Raw genomic sequence first — 20,937 nt, forward strand, 5'->3', positions numbered from 1 at the left:
TGAAACCATAATGTTGCTCGCAAATACTCACTTCTGTCCTGAGTCGAGCCTCCACTACTCTTTCCCATAACTTCATTGTGTGGCTCATCAACTTTATTCCTCTATAGTTCCCACAGCTCTGCACATCACCTTTGTTCTTAAAAATGGGCACCAGTACACTTTTCCTCCATTCCTCAGGCATCTTCTCACGCACTAGAGTTCTATTGAACAAGCTGGTCAAAAACTCCACAGCCACCTCTCCTAGATGCTTCCATACCTCCACAGGAATGTCATCAGGACCAACTGCCTTTCCATTTTTCATCCTCTTTAATGTGTTTCTAACTTCACCCTTAGTAATCATTGCCACTTCCTGTTCCACCAAACTTGCCTCTTCTACTCTCCCTTCTCTCTCATTTTCCTCATTCATCAACTCCTCAAAGTATTCTTTCCATCGAGCTAGCACACTGCTGGCACCAGTCAACATATTTCCATCTCTATCCTTAATCACCCTAACCTGCTGCACATCCTTCCCATCTCTATCCCTCTGTCTGGCCAGCCTGTATAGATCATTTTAGCCTTCTTTAGTGTCCAACCTGCCATACATGTCATCATATGCCTCTTGTTTGGCCTTTGCCACCTCTACTTTTGCCCTATGTCGCATCTCAATGTATTCCTTTCGCCTCTCCTCTGTCCCCTCAGTGTCCCACTTCTTCTTAGCTAACCTTTTTCCTTGTATGATTTCCTGTACTGTGAAGTTCCACCACCAAGTCTCCTTCTCTCCTTTCCTGCCAGAAGATACACCAAGTACTCTCCTGCCTGCCTCTCTGATCACCTTGGCTGTAGTGTTCCAGTCTTCTGGAAGCTCCTCCCGTCCACCGTGAGCCTGTCTCACCTTTTCCCGAAAAGCTGCACAACACTCGTCCTGTCTCAGCCTCCACCACATGGTTCTCTTCTCTGCCTTTGTCTTCCTAATATTCCTCCCCACCACCAGAGTCATCTTACACACCACCATCCTATGCTGTCTAGCCACACTCTCCCCTACCACTACCTTACAGTTGGTAACCTCCTTCAGATTACATCGTCTGCACAAGCTGTAATCCACCTGCGTGCTTCTGCCTCCGCTCTTGTAGGTCACCCTATGTTCGTGTCTCTTCTGGAAAAAAGTGTTCACTACAGCCATTTGCATCCTTGTTGCAAAGTCTACCACCATCTGTCCCTCCAAGTTCCTTTCCTGGATGCCGTACTTACCCATCACTTCTTCATCACCCCTATTACCTTCACCAACATGTCCATTACAATCTGCACGAATTACGACTCTCTCTTTGTCTGGGATGCTCAGAACTGCTTCGTCTAGCTTCTTCCAGAATTTCTCTTTCACCTCTAGGTCGCATGCTACCTGTGGGGCATAGCCACTAATCACATTACACATAACACCCTCAATTTCAAGTTTCAGCCTCATCACTTGATCTGATACTCTTTTCAGACATTCTTAGCCAACTCTTCTTTTAAAATAACCCCGACTCCATTTCTCTTCCCATCTACACCATGGTAAAATAATTTAAACCCTGCCCCTAAACTTCTTGCCTTACTGCCTTCCCACCTGGTCTCCTGGACACACAATATATCAACCTTTCTCCTAATCATCATGTCAATCAACTCCCGAGATTTTCCTTTCATAGTTCCAACATTCAAAGTCCCCACATTCAGTTCGAGGCTCTGTCCTTTCCTCTTCTCTTTCTGCCAAAGAACCCGCTTTCCACCTCTTCTTCTTCTTTGACTTCGACCCACAGTAGCTGAATTTCCAACGGCGCCCTGCAGGTTGACGGCGCCGGTGGCGGAGGTTGTAAACCCGGGCCACGACCGGTCCGGTATGGAATTCTTTGGATGAACGCTCATATTTGTTTAGCAAAGTTTTAAGCCGGATGCCCTTCCTGACACAATCCTCTGCATTTATCCGGGCTTGGGACCGGCCTACAGTTTGCACTGACTTGTGCCCCCCATAGGGCTGCATTGAAACATTTTATAGAATATACTTGTGAAATATGACAAATCCTTTTGTAATCCATTTATCCTCTTGATCTGGGTTTACTTGTCCATCTCAAGTGTGCAGGAGCCCATGTTTAAACTAATTCATCTCCTTCCCTTTTAACTGTTTTGAAAACAGAAAATCATCACAATACCTTCTAATTCGATCTCGCCAAGAGATTTTCCTTGGAACTGTGAAAGAGACCATTTCTCCATTGCAAGGAGAAGCTTGGAGATTTTTGCCATTTCTATTGTTTCTTCCGGTCGTCGATAAAAGTCTCTATGGACCCGAATGTCGTGCCCCAAAAAGTTGGTCCAGTTCATTATTCATTATTATACATGCTCAACTCTTGGCCATGTGCGTTTTGTGGATGGAGACGCAATCTTTTTTTTGCAAGGCATTGCTAGAAAAAACAACTGGAGAGGAAATATTTCAGGTCACATCAGAATATCTTGAACAAGGAGGACTTAAGTGGGGAAAACTGCACGAGTGTCTGTACTGATGGAGCTGCAGTCATGGTCGGGCGCACCAAAGGCTTTGTAAGCAGAGTGAAGGAAAGAAACCCAGATGTAATTGTTACACACTGATAGTTTTTACACCGTGAGGCCCTCGTAGCCAAGACTTTACCAGCAGACCTAGTTCGTGTGTTGGATGATGATGTGCTCATGGTAGTCATGGCCTGTGAAAAGTCGTATATTTGCATCTTTGTGTGAGCAAATGGGAGCAGAGCATAAAGCCTTGCGGTTTCATGCGGAGGTCTGGTGGTTGTTGGGTGGCAAGGTATTGGCCCGTGTTTATGAACTCCGGGAGGAACTTAGTGTTTCTGACAAATAAGGGGTCCGATTTCGCAAAGCTGCTTTTAAGTGGTGAGTGGTGTGCAAGGCTGGCATACCTGGCAGATGTTTTTCTTCATCTGAATGAACTGAACACACAAATGGAAGCCTGAAATGAAAACCTGCTTACAAGTACAGATAAAATAAATGGATTCAGTTCAAAGGTGCATGACGAACTAATTGAACTGAGACAAACCCGTGGTTTAAAGCTAAGCTTTGTTGATCTGCCTTTGGACAGTTTTTGGTTGGCTACTGCCAAAGAGTTCCCCATTCTGGCAAACAAAGCTATTTTGACATTGATCACATTTTCAACGACATATCTGTGTGAGGTGAGCTTTTCAAGCCTGACTGCTATAAAAACTAAAAACAGAGAGAGACTGAGAGCTGTTGAGGAAGAGCTTTGTGTATATCTTTCTTCGATTCCTGCGAGGATATCAACTGTGTTCATCCAAACAGGCCCAGGGTTTACATTGAGTGAGTAAAAATATTGTTTTATTATAAAATACTTTTTCTTTGTGTTTATTTGATTCCGATTCAAGACAGTTTGATGAAAACGACTTTATTTTGTAAATAATAGGCTACAAAGTTACATTTTTTTTAACATTTTCTGCTTTTGGTGTGCCTTGTGATTTATTTATTTTTTTTCAATGAAAAAAAATGTGCCTTGTCTCAAAAAAGGTTGAAAAACACTGGTCTATGGCATCCTGCTCAGGTGTCTTCTTCTTGACATCATATTTTTACTACAATAATTTCCAGAGAACAAGCTGATTAATAAGCAATGTGAAAAAATTCATCCTTATACATGCGTTCAATATACCGACCGATAGCCTCGTAGCTTAGCTTACTTAGTGCATGCTCATTCTGAGTTCAAAGCTCCAAGACTACACAATCGTTGGCATTTTACGAACAACCACAAGCAATGCAAACTACATCAGCACAACAATCTCGTTTTCTCCCCTTCTTTAGTGGTGATTTAGCCTTCGTGCTTGAATGGGACACTTCATTAGGGACAGCGAGGGGGAGGTGAAGACGTGTATTTTATTTAAAAGCTTTATTTGGAGAGGGAAACAAACATATTACCGAGGTGCTGAAACTACATCGATCACTCCAATAATTTAAGGGAATGTGTTTTGTTTTATTTAACTCTCCCTGAGGACGTAGCAAGTGAATTTAATGTGAACACTGTCACAAGTAGCTACGGCTTGTGGTTTCACTCGTTACTACGGCAGAAAACCAATGATTCGCGACTTATTTATATCAACAGTTGCTATGTGGTTTTAAGAAATACATTAAACGGCGACAAGGTCAATACTCCTCTCTTTGCTCCCAGTAAATTCCAGGGAGAACTGCTGAATGGTCCATTTGCGTTTCCACAGTCCACATCCGTCCTCTTTGTTGAGCTAAGTGGCTGTCTGTTAACACACTTCTGCTCATCATTTTGAGACATCGATAGAGTGGTTTCATTCCTGACTGTCCATTTACATCCACATACACTTCAATACGGTGGATTTTCGTTTCCAGGATTGACATCCTCTGCAGCAGTCCGTGATAGTCCTCAGTGAAATAGGGAGGCATCTTGATTTCTGGTCTTTTTGCTAATAGCAGGCTTATGCTAATTAGCAGGCCACACTCACGTAATGGTGAGGGGCTATCAAAAGATATTAGAATATGGCAACAACTGTCTATCTACAAACTAAAAGTACAGTCCCACAGGTTTAAAAAATCCAGGAATTGCTGCTTCAAAATTATTTTTATTTTTTTCGAAGAAAACAAGCTTATCAGCAAGAAAAAATGTAAACAGAAGCGAAGCAAGCAGCGCGAACAAAAAAGCGTCTGCACTGTACGAGAACGAGCGAAAATTCAAAGTGAGTAATGAGGTGAGCACTAAAACCTTTTTAGCCTCCTGCAGAATGCCTTGCGGGCGGCACAGTTTTCTTCCAGATTTGTTTCTATCGAACATTGTATCAAACATATTTTCTGTTGTTATCGATCATGTGTCTATCGCGACACATATTGAACTTTATTTATCGCCCAGACCTACTTGTGAATTCATTTTTCTATTGATGATAGCAAGCTGTGCTTGCTTGTGGGCGTGCTTTCCCTGCGATGGAAAGCACGCCCATACAATGACACTCCCTCTGCTATGCTTCAGCATTAGGATAAAGTTTTGATGTTGGTGTGTTCCTCCACACATGGTGCTGTATGTTCCTCCCAAACAACTGAACTTTGGTTTCCTCGGTCCACAGAATATTTGCCAGTAGTGCTGTGGAACATACAACTGCTCTCCAACAAATTTCAAACATTTATTTATTTTTTTGGACAGCATGGCTGCCTCCTTGGTGTTATCCCAAGAATCCCATTCTGTTATTTAATGTTATCTGTAGTAGATTTGTCAACACAAATGTTTGTATGTGCCAGTGATTTCTGTAAGTCTTCAGCTGACACTCCAGGGTTCTTTTTTACTTCATCGAGCATTCTGTACTGTGTTCTTGCAGTCATCTTTACAGGATGGCCACTCTTTGGAAGAGAAGCATCAGTGCTGAACTTTCTACATTTGTAGACAATTTGTGTAACTGTGGACTGACGAACATCAAGAATTTTATAACCTTTTCAAGCTGTATACAAGTCAATAATTCTTAATCATAGGTCTTTTGAGAGCTGGTTTGAGCGAGACATTGTACACATCAGGTAATGCTTCTTGACAAGAGACAATTTTAAACTAGTGTGTTTTCTCGTGGACAGAGCAGCATACCTCCAATTTTTTTCTCATTGATTGGACTTCAGGTTGGCTCACACCTGACTCTGATTAGCTCTTGGAGAATCCATAGAATAGAGGTTGATTTACTTTTCCTCCCTGTACTGTGAATGTTTACGTTTCATTTTCAATACAAATACTGTATGAAAACATATCATTGTGTGGTGTTAGTGCTTAAACTAACTACAAAAATTGTTTACTCTTGTGATTTAGATGATCAGACATTTTATGTACAATTTATGCAGAAATTTGAACATACTTTTTCTTCCTACTGTATGATGAATAGCAATCCTGGCAAATCAAATGGAGAGGATTCTAGACCTGAGCCAATCAGAGCTACAGGAACTTCTGGATAACCCAGAAAAGGTGGAATCAATGGCCCAAGACTCTGATGAGGTGAGAGCTTAGATTTATTTCAGAAGTCACACAAACTTGTAAACACTTTTCAGAATATTTTAACGGCGCGTAATATCAGCACATATGATTTGAAGAGAATCGGGGAAAAAAACAAAATCTGTCTCTCATGTAGTTCAGATAAGTCTTTTTTTTTTTTTTTTTTCCTCCCCCCCCCCCCCCCCCCCAAGTCAAACAAGAAAATCCTTCATGGACACTGACAAGACTCCATGTTTTGTTTCGATTTAATCTTGAAATGGTGTCGACTCCCATATATTATTATTATTTTATTTGATGTTCATGTTCTGATTTTAAAAAAAATAAACAAACAAACAAAAAACTAAATCAGAAGTTACTCACAAGTAGAGTGACTACTCTACCCACCTCTGAATATAAATGACTGCATGTGACATGCAGACTCTGTGTGTGTGTGTGTGTGTGTGTGTGCGTCCGTGCAAAAAAATGTGTGATTGGGACCATACCTAGTGATATGTCAATTTTCCCTTCACTTTCTGAAAGTCATGACGCTTACCTAGATCAGCGGTTCTCAAAGTGTGGTACAAGTACCAGTAGTGACGCACATGAAGGAATCACTGAAATAAATGAAATAAAAATAAATAATAAACAATAAGACTGTCAAGTGTGGGAAGTAGCTGGACCCAAGAGCAGGCGGAGGCTGATGTAAAATGATGAACAGTTTATTGAGCAAAGGTTATGGAGGTGGTCCTGGATGTGTTGGCAGGCGGCGGCGTGGACAGGTGGCAGGCAGTGGACAGAACAGGCGGCTGGCAGGAATGGCGTGGGTCAGGAACACTGGGAACGAGGAGACACAAGAGTTAACAAGGGAACGAGGAGTTGAGTGGCTTACTCGAGTACGGTGGCCTGTGGTACCGCTAGGAGAGGCTGCAATACTTTGGCGAGGATTTCCTGGAACAAGCAGGCTCAAATACCGGTGGTGATGAGGCTGATTGGAGACAGGTGCTGAAAACAGAGAGGGGAGGGGGGAGAGAGAGCGAGGACGCAAAGAGCCCTCCAGGCTTCTATAATGGAACTGCAGGGCAGTATATGACAGAGACACTGGTTTAAGCTTTTCTTTTTTAATCAATCACAGTACATTTGTAATAAATAAATAAATATAGCTATATTTAACTTAAGTTCAATTAACGTTTTAGAACTGTTATCGAATATTCATTTAGGTAAAATTTTAATTTACTTTCGTGTACATTTTATTTTCCTATGTTCACACACAGTATTAATGTTCACACCATCCATATTGTTAGACGTTGACAATATTAAATACAGCTTTTAGGAATACAGCCCCTGCTATTTTTTTGATGAACACTTGGGCCTAGTGTACTTCTGTATTTTAACGTTGGTCATAATGGTGGTACTAGGATAGCCAGATATTTTTCTAGGTGATACTGACCGAGATGAACTGAAAACCTTATGAATGTTTTACGGTATGACTATGCAATTCACACACAGACATGGATCTACCTTCTTTGGATCAAACATTTACTCAAAGTGTAAAATCGGTAGTGCCATTAGTGTAAATAAAAAATATTTGAGTGCAACTCAAGTATTAAAAAGAACAAAATATTGTAGCAATCCTGCAGCTGTGTTAAGCAGATTATTCATGAGTTCTGCAATTTAGATTTCTGGGAGGCCATGAAGGTAACGTGATGTGATTGGATGAGAAGGACATAACCAACAATGTCGACGAAACGTGCTGCACCGACAAGGGCATCTGCGGTTGCACCCAAAAGGCAGAGGAAGGTGCTAACTATCGCAGAAAAAGTGAGACTTCTGGGCATGATAAAGGAATGTAGAAATTAAGCGACTGTAGGGCGCCATTTCGGAATCAATGAATCTTTGGTGCGTTAAATTAAAAAGGAGGAAAGTAACATTAGGGCGACAGCAGAAATACATTTTAATAAGCAAGCAAAAAGGGTTGTAACTGTCCGCAACAAGACCATCGTAAGGATGGAATCAACTTTATTGTTGTGGATTTGTGACTGCAGAAAAAAGAACATTTCGCTGGATACAAACGTTATCCGCACTAAAGCTAAAAAGCTTTATGAAAGTTTTGCCGACAGCGAGGAGGATGCGGAGCCCAGGCCATCGACGAGTGCTGCTGCTCACCTAATAGGCCCATTAAGCTCATTGAATGCCAGGTTTGGCAAATTTCGGAAACGCTTTGGACTTAAAAGTGTTTCCCTGAGGTCGCCTCTGCAGATACTGCTGGAACTGCGCAAGAATGGGACACTTTTGAGTTTCGTTCAATACAGTTCTCAAATATAATCGAAGGTGGCATGTCTGTTTATAAGAATCTTCTCGCCCAGAAGAAAAAAGAGCGGCAACAACTACCTATAACTATGTTCTTCTCTCAGAAGAAGATAGTGGAAAAGGACGCTAGAGCGGAGCGGCGTCAGGATGAATAGGGACGGTCAGAGGAAGCGTGAAATACGCGCGAGTCACAATAATTTCTTATGTTTCCAACCTCATACCTTGTTCATTAAAATTAAATTCCTTATTTCTAAAAATTGTCATCATTATTTGTCAGAAAATATTTACATTTTATTTTCTTAAACAAATGTTTGGGCCTTAAAACATGTTTTGACCTTTGTTTCGTTATACAGTAATCCATCCATCCATTTTCTGAGCCACTTCTCCTCACCAGGGTCGCGGGCGTGCTGGAGCCTATCCCAGCTGTCATCGGGCAGGAGGTGGGGTACACCCTGAACTGGTTGCCAGCCAATCGCAGGGCACATAGAAACAAACAACCATTCGGACTCACAGTCATCCCTACGGGCAATTTAGAGTCTCCAATTAATGCGTGTTTTTGGGATGTGGGAGGAAACCGGAGTGCCCGGAGAAAACCCACGCAGGCACGGGGAGAACATGCAAACTCCACACAGGCGGGGCCAGGGATTGAACCCGGGTCCTCAGAACTGTGAGGCAGACCGTGCCGCCGTTATACAGTAATATTAAGAATAATAATAATAAGTACAACAATAATAATAATGTACTTATTTTTCTTAAAAAGGTTTGAACTTTGAGCGCATTTAAACGAGAGAAATGTGAGAAAATGTTAATGGTGAGGTTTACAGCCTTAAAACACATGAGTATAATAATTGTAAAAAATGAAGTTTCCTACTAAGCGGATTTCGCCCATCACGGGTTATTATTGGAACGTAACCCCCGCAATAAACGAATAAATTGCAACATTGCTCTTTGGAGCACACAGTGAGCCTTGGAAAGAAGAGTCCAGTAGTTGACGTTGTTGCTCGTTCTCCTCTTTTGTACCACTAAATTCCCCTCTTCGTACTCTTTTTTTCAAAAGGTACAAATATGTCTTTGATGACCGCAATAGTTTGTGGATTCAGCAATGCTCATAGCATTTCACTTCACACTCACACTTCATTTTTGCTGAGCGATGTATTGATTACAATCGCATGTAGCATATATTGGCGCTTGGATAAAATGTAATTTATTTAAGAAATAAATTAATCGAAGAAGTGACGCCTGCTTCCGGTTTAGCGTCATTTGACGCCTAACGTGATAATCAAGATGGTTGAAGATGATGCAAAAAAAAATAAAACCAAAACAGGCGGAAAAAGGAAAATTGTTGTCCCATCGGAGTGCGCTCGTAACTTTCAAGCCAATTGAACTTGTGGCGGGACCATTCTTGCTCTCAACTGCGTGCATGACCGGGACGCAATGCTGGTAGTTGCTTGCTGAGGCTCCGCCAACAGATCACGGCTAGGAAAAAATGGCCGAAAAAATGGCCGGCTTCTTCGACCGAAAACGCCGCCGTCGACTTTAATTTTAGTTTACAATTTAGCCATGAAAATTGTGTAAAAATTATATATTAATATAAAATACTCACAACTTTGTACTCTTACTCATAGAGCAAACATATAGAATGATTGTTGAAACTTTAGTCTTGGCAAATCAACTCGGCACTTCATACTGTTTGGCTTCAAATCAAGACAAACAGTTCTCAAAGTCTCACAGCTGGACCTATAAAGTTGACACAGACATAAGGCATACATTTGGAATATTTCTGCAGAGTCCGGGAAATATCTAAACAGACATTTTACCCTCAGCTAATGAAACCCCGAATGGAAGTCCACATTGCAGTAACTCTCAAACACCAGCGGGTGTTGCCTGTGTCCCAGCAATTTTTCCCAGTGGGCGTTTGGCGGCGGCTAGTGTGCATGTTTTAATATTAAATGAATAGTTCATTGCTGTATGGGCAGCCGTGGCCCAATGGTTAAGATCATCGCCTGCCACCGTGGGGGACCTAGGTTCAAAACCCCGACTGGACCATCCGCCAACATCCCCCGGACTCACGGCTGTGGTGTCCTTGAGCAAGACACTGATACCCCGAAATGCTCCCCGGGCGCTTCAGCTGCCCCCTGCTCCAGTGTGTTCCACTAACATGTGTATGTGTTCACTGTGATGGGTTAAATGCAGAGAACAAATTTCGTGTGCATGCATGCATGTTCATGACAATAAAAGATGATTCTTCTTCTTCTTCTTCTTCTTCTTCTTCTTCTGTATTTGCGTTCCTGAAAAAGGCGGTGATAAACATAACTCAACGTCCGGGAGTGAAAGTTAAATCTGTGGTATATCTAACTAAAATCTATCGTTGTCGATCGGTCTCAGCTTATTCTTATTGGAGGGAGGATCTCCCAACCTTTTGGTCGCTCTGTCACTTCAAAAGAAAGAAAGGAGTCTTTGAAGACTGGCATCCAGATTTGACGGGAAGCTGCTAATTAGTTTAAGGTCCAGTTGACGTGTCAGGCGTACTTTCGTCTCGCATAGCAGGGCCGCAGGGAGGAATGCAGTTTATCAAGTTGTTGGTGGGGGGGAGGTTTTGGCAGTGACAACCGGGTCAGAGTCACTACACGTGTCTATGGCTAATTTCACAATGCAGGGCATGATGCCCAATTCTGATTTTTTGTGAAAGCCAATCTTCTTACATAGTCATTCACATTACAAAAACAAATGGGGATTCTACTGTGGATGGACCGCGTTTGTGACGTCACATGCATGCGCAGAAAAAAAGGGTGTCTCACAGCGCATGCTCGCAAACATGAGACGCCATGTTAATTGAAGTAAATATGTCCCCTCGCGTAGGTCTCGTCATGACGCATTTGTGGCGATTTCAAGGATTTTGTACAACCGGAACCAACATTTTCTTACATTTATCAGTTCTAATGCATCTTCTTTTCGCCCCTGTTTTCTATTTCTTCATCCGCTGTTGCCGTTTTGTGGCGTGTCTGTTTTGTCGAACAGTCGTGGCGTTTGTTGCCTTTTGATGACGTATAGGTCGGATGCGCGCCCCGTAGGGTCCATACTGCACTCGTGCCTGAAACATATCTGATTTATATCCACATATGAAAGAGGCCTGGGTCGAAAATGAAAAAATCAAAGTTGTACTGTTCAGATTGACATGAATAAAATTAGAATTGACCTGCAGTGTAAACATAGCCTGTGTCAACAGCTAACAAGCCAATCTAACCTTGTGAGCTTGAAAGGCTTCAACATGCTGGGCAAGTACACACGTACTGTAGTGTCTCGGTCCACCAACTAGGGGAACTATGGAGAGGTGTGTTTCGATATCTTAAATGAGGAGGAAAAGTGACGAAGAAGAATTTAGCGTAGTAGAAGGAGAGTTTAGCATTGTTGAAGAACAATTAAGCATCGTAGGTCGTGGTACCAAATACCAAAATTCTGACTTTGATAATATACCTGCATAAAGTACCTCAATACTGGTACTGAAACGATACCACGGCAAAAATCCAAAACCTCAGTAAAAGCAGTGGAATGAAAACTGACAAAATTTCAAATACTTTTATTTTTATGAGTTAAAAACATTACAATAAACTTAGTTATGTACGAATGGAATTAACCCGTTCTTCCTTTTTTAAACAATTAGAGCAACTCCTGCAATACCATATGTATTATGACGAATGTGTGTGTTTGTATGTGTATATATAATTGTACATCTATGTCCAGTATATGTATGACACTGTATATGCAGTCATGAAAAAATATTAGACCACCCTTGTTTCTTCAGTTTCTTGTTCATTATACAACCCCAATTCCAATGAAGAATACAATGATTTGCAAATCATGTTCAACCTTTATTTAATTGAATACACTACAAAGACAAGGTATTTAATGTTCAAACTGATAAACCTTATTGTTTTTAGCAAATAATCATGAACTTAGAATTGTATGGCTGCAACACCTTCCAAAAAAGCTGGGACAGGGTCATGTTTACCACTGTGTTACATCACCTTTTCTTTTAACAACATTAAATAAACGTTTGGGAACTGAGGACACTAATTGTTGAAGCTTTGTAGGTGGAATTCTTTCCCATTTTTGCTTGATGTACAGCTTCAGCTGTTCAACAGTCCGGCGTCTCCGTTGTCGTATTTTACGCTTCATAATGCGCCACACATTTTCAATGGGAAATGGGTCTGGACGGCAGGCAGGCCAGTCTAGTACCCGCACTCTTTTACAACGAAGCCACGCTGTTGTAACACGTGCAGAATGTGGTTTGGCATTGTCTTGCTGAAATAAGCAGGGGCGTCCATGAAAAAGACGTTGCTTGGATGGCAGCATATGTTTCTCCAAAACCTGTATGTACCTTTCAGCATTAATGGTGCCTTCACAGATGTGTAAGTTACCCATGCCATTGGCACTAACACAGCCCCATACCATCACAGATGCTGCCTTTTGAACTTTGCGTCCATAACAGTCCGGAAGGCTCTTTTCCTCTTTTGCCCGGAGGACACGACGTCCACAATTTCCAAAAACAATTTGAAATATGGACTCGTCGGACCACAGAGCACTTTTTCCACTTTGCATCAGTCCATCTTGGATGAGCTCGGGCCCAGAAAAGCCGGCGGCGTTTCTGGGTGTTGTTGATAAATGGCTTTTGCTTTGCACAGTAGAGTTTCAAGTTGCACTTACGGATGCAGCGCCGAACTGTATTTACTGACATTGGTTTTCAGAAGTGTTCCTGAGCCCATGCGGTGATATCCTTTACACATTGATGTCGGTTTTTGATGCAGTGCCGCCTGAGGGATCGAAGGTCACGGGCATTCAATTTTGGTTTTCGGCCTTGCCACTTACATGCAGTGATTTCTCCAGATTCTCTGAACCTTTTGATGATATTATGGAACGTAGATGATGAAATCCCTAAATTCCTTGCAATTGTACGTTGTGGAACATTGTCCTTAAACTGTTTGACTATTTTCTCACTCACTTGTTCACAAAGAGGTGAACCTCGCCCCATCTTTGCTAGTGAATGACTGGGCAATTCAGGGAAGCTCCTTTTATACCCAATCATGGCACCCACCTGTTCCCAATTAGCCTGTTCACCTGTGGGATGTTCCAAATGGGTGTTTGATGTGCATTCCTCAACTTTCTCAGTCTTTTTTGCCACCTGTCCCAGCTTTTTTGGAACGTGTTGCAGCCATAAAATTCTAAGTTAATGATTATTTGCTAAAAACAATAAAGTTAAAATCAGTTTGAACATTAAATATCTTATCTTTGTAGTGTATTCAATTAAATATACATGAACATGATTTGCAAATCATTGTATTCTGTTTTTATTTATGTTTAACACAATGTCCCAACTTCATTAGAATTGGGGTTGTAATACCTGGTACTCCTAAAGGCATTTTACCAGAAGCTCAATTGTATATTTAAATATCATTTTGGTTATTATCAATAAAACTATGCAAAATGGCTAGAGCTAGATATCGGCTCTTATATTGAACTGTTATAAGCTATTTTAGTTGTCATTATACTGTGCCACTACAAAGTATTCACACCCCTTCATGTTTTCCACATTTTGCTCTTAGACTAATTCTAAAGCTGATTTGAGTATTGTTTTCTTTTTAAAAATCTAAAATATCCCATAACAACAAAGTAAAAACATATTTTCAGACATTTGTGTAAATTTATAAAAAATGTAAGCAGGCAAACATAATAGGTACATAAGTATGACCCTTTGCTATGACACTCAAACTTAAGGTCAGATACATCTGATTTCCACCGATGATCCTTGAGATGCTTCTACAACTTGAATGGAGTCCACCTGTGATAAATTCAGTTGATTTTACATCATTTGGAATGGCGCACCCCTGTCTATATAAGGTCTCATAGTTGACAGTGCATATCAGATTAGAAACCAAGCAATGAAGTCTTATGTATTGTCTGCAGACATCTGAGACCGGATTGTGTCAAGGCACAAATCTGGGGAAGAATACAAAAGAATTTCAGCAGCATTTGAAGGTCCCGAAAAGTACTGTGGCCTCGATTATTCAGAAATGGAAGACGTTTGTAACCACCAGGACCCTTCCTAGATCTGGCTATCTGACCAAGCTGAGTAGCTGGGGAAGAAGGGCCTTGGTCAGAATGGTGAAGAAGAACCCTATGGTCACTGAGGCGGAGCTCCAGTGTTCCCTTGCGGAGATAAGAGAACCATCCAGAAGGTTGACCATTGCTCACGCACTCCACCAATCAGGCCTTTATGGTAGACAGAAGCCACTTCTCACTAAAAGGCAGCCCGCTTGGAGTTTCCCAAAAGGCACCTTAAGGATTCTCACACCTGGAGAAACAAAATTCTCTGGTCTGATGAAACCGAAAAAAAAATGTTTGCCCTGAATTGCAAGTGTCATATCTAGAGAAGAAGATGCACTGCTCATCACTGTGGGGCTGTTTTTCTGCTGCAGGAACTGGGCGACTAGTCCGCATGGAGGGTAAAATGTCAGCTGCCAAATACAGACAAATTCTTCTCGAGAACTTGGTCCAGAGTGCTCTGGGTGTCGATTCACCATCCAATGCGACAATGACCCAAAGCACATAGCCAAGATAACAAAGGAGTGACTTCAGGAGGAGCAGGAAGCAGGATACTGACAAGGAAACTCTCAATTGGTTTCAGAGAGAAAAAAATAAACCTGCTAGAATGGCCCAGCCAATCACCTGACTTGAATCCAATCGAAAATCTATGGAAAGAACTCACACTCAAGGTCCATAAAAGAAGCCCACGGAACCTTCAAGATTTGAAGACTGCTTGTGTGGAGGAATGGGCCAAAATCACACCAGAGCAATGCATGCGACTCGTTTCTCCATGCACGAGGCGTCTTGAAGCGGTCATTGCAAAGAAAGGCTTTTGTACAAGTATTAAATAAGTCACACCAGATACTGACTGGTTTTCTGACCCCCCAGAACCCCACAATAAAGCAAAACTGCACATTTCAGACTGGCCTTTTATTATGGCCAGCCTAAGGCACACCTGTGCAATAATCATGCTGTCTAATCAACATTTTGATATGCCACACCTGTGAGGTGGGATGGATTATCTCGACAAAGGAGAAATGCTCACTGACACAGATTTAGACAGATTTTGCGAACAATATTTGAAGGAAATGGCCTTTTGTGTTTTAGATCTCTGAGTCCAGCTCACGGAAAATGGAAACAAAAACATAAGTGTTGTATTGATATTTTTGTTCAATGTATATTCAGCGGCTGTAACTCGGTACATCGATATAATGAATGACTTATTACACTCCTAATGTGTGTGTTATACATGTGACAAGTAGAACAGCTTTTGAATGTTTACACAGACCACGATCGCCTTACGTGGAGTGGCTTTGAACAATATGTGACCATGACTGACATGTATCCGGTTAGTTGCGTCGTTCACAACGCGTGTATATCGATAAATACATTATTTTGAAATCAAAAGCCATTCCCAAATGTTGTTTTAGCTAGTTCATGAAAAAAAAAAAAAACACTATTCAGATGTACGAATTAAAAAATATCCATCAAAGCCACGCTGAGCTTCATAGTGTTTCCTAAAAATGTTTATACAAAATTATTTGGTTTCTTGGCGTAATGACCAAATTTAGTAAAACCTACCTATTCGACTGCAGATTACTAGTGGTGCAACGATTCATTCATTCTATATGTATTGATTTATAATCATGACTGAATCGATTGTATTGATAGGAAATAATGCATTGGATTTATATGGATGTGTGTATGTGTTGCATTTCCAAGAAACACACTTCACTTTATGATTCAGTTAACACACCACTATAGCACAACACTACTTTCTTTGTCTCTTTTCTTCCTCATGTCCCATTCTACACCCCACATCAAGTCACTCCTCTCCATAGTGCCCCTAGTGGGTTGGATGAGACACCAATGTGTGTGTGTGCGTGTGTTGTTTTTGCATCACTTTTATTGATGTTTAAGACATCGGTCTGTCTGGTGGAGGACAGATGAGAAGACGACGAGCGCAATATTATCAATAAGGATGCGTGTGTGTGACCCGCGGCACTCCCTGTGCACTTTGAAGTCTTTGAAGCTCACTAGCTCAGCTTAGCTCACTAGACACTAACACGATAGTGAAGCGTTTGTGGCACAAAAGAGAACCAATGACAATGTCAACTATTGGACGCTGTTTCAAGAGCAGGTTTGTTCATTTATTTAGCTCTCTATGTGTTATTAACACTTTCAATGGCGCCTAAGTGGTCTCCTCTGGAGCACTCTCTTTAGTCCTATGTTTTTGTGTTTTTTGTTTGTCTTTGGAGACATTACACGACTTTCTTACACAAGGGGAGACTTGCTAAACAGGGATTCTACTCTGTACTTTCTTTCACCAACTTTCACCAGTCTGCTCAGTTTTTTCTCGGAGTTACTCACCGGTGGAGCGGCTGCGGTCTATGGTGCATGGAGGGGTGAAGGCGACGCCACAGAGGGAAGCGCGCCAGAGTGTAGGTCAAGCTCCGAAAGAGAGGATTCTGAATGCCTCTCCCGTCGATTCACCTTGCAAATCTACGCTCTCTACTCAACAAAATGGACGAGCTTCTTCTTCTCACAAAGACCAGTAAAGACTTCGGATGTTCCGCCACCCTGTACGTCTCGGAGTCATGGCTGTGTGAGCGCATCCCCCGATGGTGCCCGGCTTTCAACTATACTGAGCGAACCGCGTCACTGAGCTATCGGGGAAAACAAAAGGTGGAGAAATATGCTTCTATACCAACGGAAAATGGTGTACTGACGTCAAGGGGCTCAACACACACTGCAGCACGGACTTGGAGTTGTTGTTTTTGAACTGTAAGTCATTGTACTTGCCACACAGGTTTGCTTCATTCATGCTTGCCAGTGTTTACATTCCCCTCCAGGCTAACACGTACGCCACACTGCTAACGTTCACTGACCAAGTAAACGAACTTGAAAAAAGCCCCCAGATTCACCCCTTATTATTCTTGGGGAGTTTAACAAAGGAAAACACAACCACGAACTCCCTAAATAAAAGCAGCACATTGACTTTCCCACCAGGGAAATTCTAGACCACTGCTACACCACCCTAAATGATACACACCGTGCTATCCCTCGTGAAGCTTTGGGCTCATCTGATCACTGTTTAATTCACTTAATACCAACATACAGGCACAAATTTAAATGTGTGAATGCTGTGGTGAAAACGCTGAAGTGAACCAATGAAGCAAAGATGGAACTTCAAGACTGTTTAGACTGCACAGATAGGAGTGTCTTTGAAACTTCAATTGGCAGCCTGGATAAATATATGGACAGTGTCCCATCCTATATCAATGCAGCCCTATGTGGGGCACAAGCCAGTGCAAAATGTAGACCGATCCCGAGCCCGGATAAATGCAGAGGGTTGCAGAAGGGAATCTGACTTAAAACTTTGCCAAACAAATTTGAGCGTTCATCTAAAGAAATCCATACCGGATCGGTCGTGGCCCGGGTTAAGAACGTCCGCCCCCGGCACAGTTAACCTGCAGGGTGCCGGTGGAAATTCAGCTACTGTGGGTTGAAGACGAAGGAGAGGTGGAAAGCAGGTTCTTAGGCAGAAAGAGGAAACCACAGAGCCTAGAATTGAATGTGGGGACTTTGAATGTTGGAACTATGCCAGGAAAATCTCAGGAGTTGGTTGACACGATAATTAGGAGAAAAGTTGATATATTGTGTGTCCAGAAGACCAGGTGGAAAGGCAGTAAGGTTTAGGGGCAGGGTTTCAATTATTTTACCATGGTGTAGATGGGAAGAGAAATGGAGTAAGGGTTATTTTAAAGAAAGAGGTGAAAAGACTATCAGATCGAGTGATGAGGCTGAAATTTTAAATTGAGGGTGTTATTTACAATGTGATTAGCGGCTATGCCCCACAGGTAGGAGCCTAGACCTTGAGGTGAAAGAGAAATTCTGTAAGGAGCTAGACAAAGTAGTTCTTAGCATCCCAAACCGAGAGAGAGTCATGACTGCTGTAATGGACATGTTGGTGAAGGAAACAGGGGTGATGAAGAAGTGATGGGTAATCCAGGCATCCAGGAAAGGAACTTGGAGGGACAGATGGTGGTAGACTTTGCAAAAAGGATGGAAATGGCTGGCAAATGGTCCACGCATCCCTGAGTTCCAGATGTTTTTCTGCCGAGAGGCCTGAAATCAGCTCATTCGGATTACTCGAGCTTATCTACGTCACAAGCAAAGATCTCCGCCTTCCTTTTCTGCTCCCGAGCCAGCGTGCTCTCACAAGTGGGTCTTCTACACAGAGGCAACCAATCAGAGGAAAGGGGGCGGTCTTAGCCAAATATGGACAAAGCGTATACAAAACTGGGTCAAACTGAATTAGCCGTCAGAGGGGCCTTTGTGGACACTCGTATGACAAAATGATGGAACTTTTTTATATATTATTGCATAAAAACACATGCTGTTGCTGTAACTGCATTGAGATGATAGCACCCTTGTTCACTAGAAGCAGGAGCAGTTGGAGGAGTGCTACAGTGCATATTCCAAAGGCAATAAAACCCCCACACCTCCAGGCACTGACCACATCCTTAAAAGGTCATGGAATGTGATACCACCTACTCAAGCCTTAATAAAAAGGACTGCGCAAGGACAGGCGCCTCAGAGGAGTTGGGAGAGATAAGCATGGTGCTTGTTCTTGTAACTGCTCTCACTTTGCAAAGTTACTTAACTCAAGTCGTGAGTTCTTACTTCTGTCGCCTTCCGTGGTGTGAACTTATTGGTTAAAATAACTTTATCATAACACCAAGGTGTTTTTTTTAATGAAATTGACACTTTTATATGAAGTGCATGTAAGAGAGTCTCTCTATGGAGGTCTTCTAATTAGCCAAAATATGTTTTGTTACACAACCTTTTGAGGCAATCATTCCAATCAAATGATTTTTGTAACTTTCAGTGAGAGTTCTCCACCTTCAGTACAGCAGGTATTTTGGCCAACTCTTCATGAGCAAACTGCTCCAGTTGTCTCAGGTTTGAAGAGTGCTTTCTCCAGGTGGCATGTTTCTGCTCCTTCCACAGATGTTCAATAGGATTTAGATCAGGACTCATAGAAGGCCATTCAGAATAGTCTGTTTTGCTCTTAGCCATTGTTGGGTGTTTTTAGCTGTATGTTTTGGGTCATTATCCTGTTGCAAGACCCATGACTTGCGACTGAGACCAAGCTTTCTGATGCTGGGCAGCATATTTCTCTTTACAAAACCTTCATAGTCTTGACATTTCACTGTACCCTGCACAGATTCAAGACACCCTGTGACAGATTCAGCCAAGCAGCCCCAGAACATAAGTCTCCTCCATGTTGCACAGTAGGGACAGTGCTCTTTTCTTGGTATGCTTCATTTTTGGATCTGTGAACATAGAGCTGATGTGCCTTGCCAAAACGTTTCAGTTTTGTCTCGTCTGTCCATAGATTCTCCCAAAAGCTTTGTGGCTTGTCAACATGCAGTTTGGCAAATTCCAGTCTTGCTTTTTTATGATTTATTTTCAACAGTGGTGTCCTCCTTGGTCATCTCCCATGAAGTACACTCTGGCTCAAACATCGACAGATGGTGTGATCTGACACTGATGTACCTTGACCTTGGCTACAGTCCCGTGGATCTTAAAGTTCTGAATATGTACAACTGTAGTCACAGGAACATCAAGCTGCTTGGAGATGGTCTTATAGCCTTTACCATTAACATGCTTCTCTATAAAAAAAAAAATCTAATATCCTGAACTAACTCTCTCCTTTGCTTACTCTGGTCCATGTTTAGTGTGGTATACACCATGTCATCAAACAGCACAGCGATAACTTGTCACCCTTTGAATAAGCCAACTGACTATTACAAGTTTGAAGTCACCTGTGATGCTAATTAGAGTACACACCTTGTTTGGACATTATTTTTCTGTATTTTTGTCCAGGCTTGTTTCATGAGTTTGTTTTTAAAAATAATTATGTTGAACCACAATTCAAAAGCGATGTCTGATTTTCATTAGTTATTATTTATCCATCCATCCATCGATCTACCGCTTATCCGAGGGCAGGTCGCGCGGGCAGTAGCTTTAGCAGGGACGCCCAGACTTTCCTCTCACCAGCCACTTAATCCAGCTCTTCCGGGGGGATCCCGAGGCGTTGCCAGGCCAGCCGAAGTACGTAGTCTCTCCAGCGTGTCCTGGGTCGTCCCCGGGGTCTCCTCCCGGTGGGACGTGCCCGGAACACCTCACCAGGGAGGCGTCCGGGAGGCATCTGAATCAGATGCCCCAGCCACCTCATCTGGCTCCTCTCGATGTGGAGGAGCAGCGGCTCTACTCTGAGATCCTCCCGGATGACCGAGCTTCTCACCCTATCTCTAAGGGAGAGCCGGACACCCTGCGGAAGAAACTAATTTCGGCCCCTTGAATCCGGCATCTTGTACTTTGGGTCACGACCCACAGCTCATGACCATAGGTGAGGGTAGGAACGTAGATCGACCGGTAAATTGAGAGCTTCGCGTTTCGGCTTAGCTCCTTCTTTACCACAACGGACCGATAAAGTCCCCATCACTGCAGACGCTGCACCGATTTGAAGGTGCTGATTCTCATCCCAGCCGCTTCACACTCAGCTGTGAACTGCT

General features: G+C 42.4%; 1 protein-coding gene across 9 annotated transcripts in view; it reads left to right on the forward strand.

Annotated features, from left to right (window-relative positions):
• The window catches only part of vps37c (VPS37C subunit of ESCRT-I), a 153,955-nt gene that overhangs the window by 36,432 nt on the left and 96,586 nt on the right, over positions 1-20,937 (forward strand). For 7 of the 9 annotated variants that reach the window (XR_009788281.1, XR_009788280.1, XR_009788279.1 and 4 more), the window contains one exon: positions 5,880-5,989. Coding sequence is in view for 3 of the 9 variants with exons in the window: in XM_061771916.1 (XP_061627900.1) it covers positions 5,880-5,989 (110 nt within the window). In the remaining 6 variants the exon portion in view is untranslated. Of the gene's footprint in view, positions 1-5,879; positions 5,990-6,728; positions 7,584-8,625; positions 11,049-20,937 lie in introns of those variants that run through there. The other 2 variants (XR_009788283.1, XR_009788282.1) reach the window with 2 other exon arrangements.

The sequence above is a fragment of the Phyllopteryx taeniolatus genome, chromosome 4, assembly GCF_024500385.1.
Source record: "Phyllopteryx taeniolatus isolate TA_2022b chromosome 4, UOR_Ptae_1.2, whole genome shotgun sequence".
Lineage (NCBI taxonomy): Eukaryota > Metazoa > Chordata > Actinopteri > Syngnathiformes > Syngnathidae > Phyllopteryx > Phyllopteryx taeniolatus.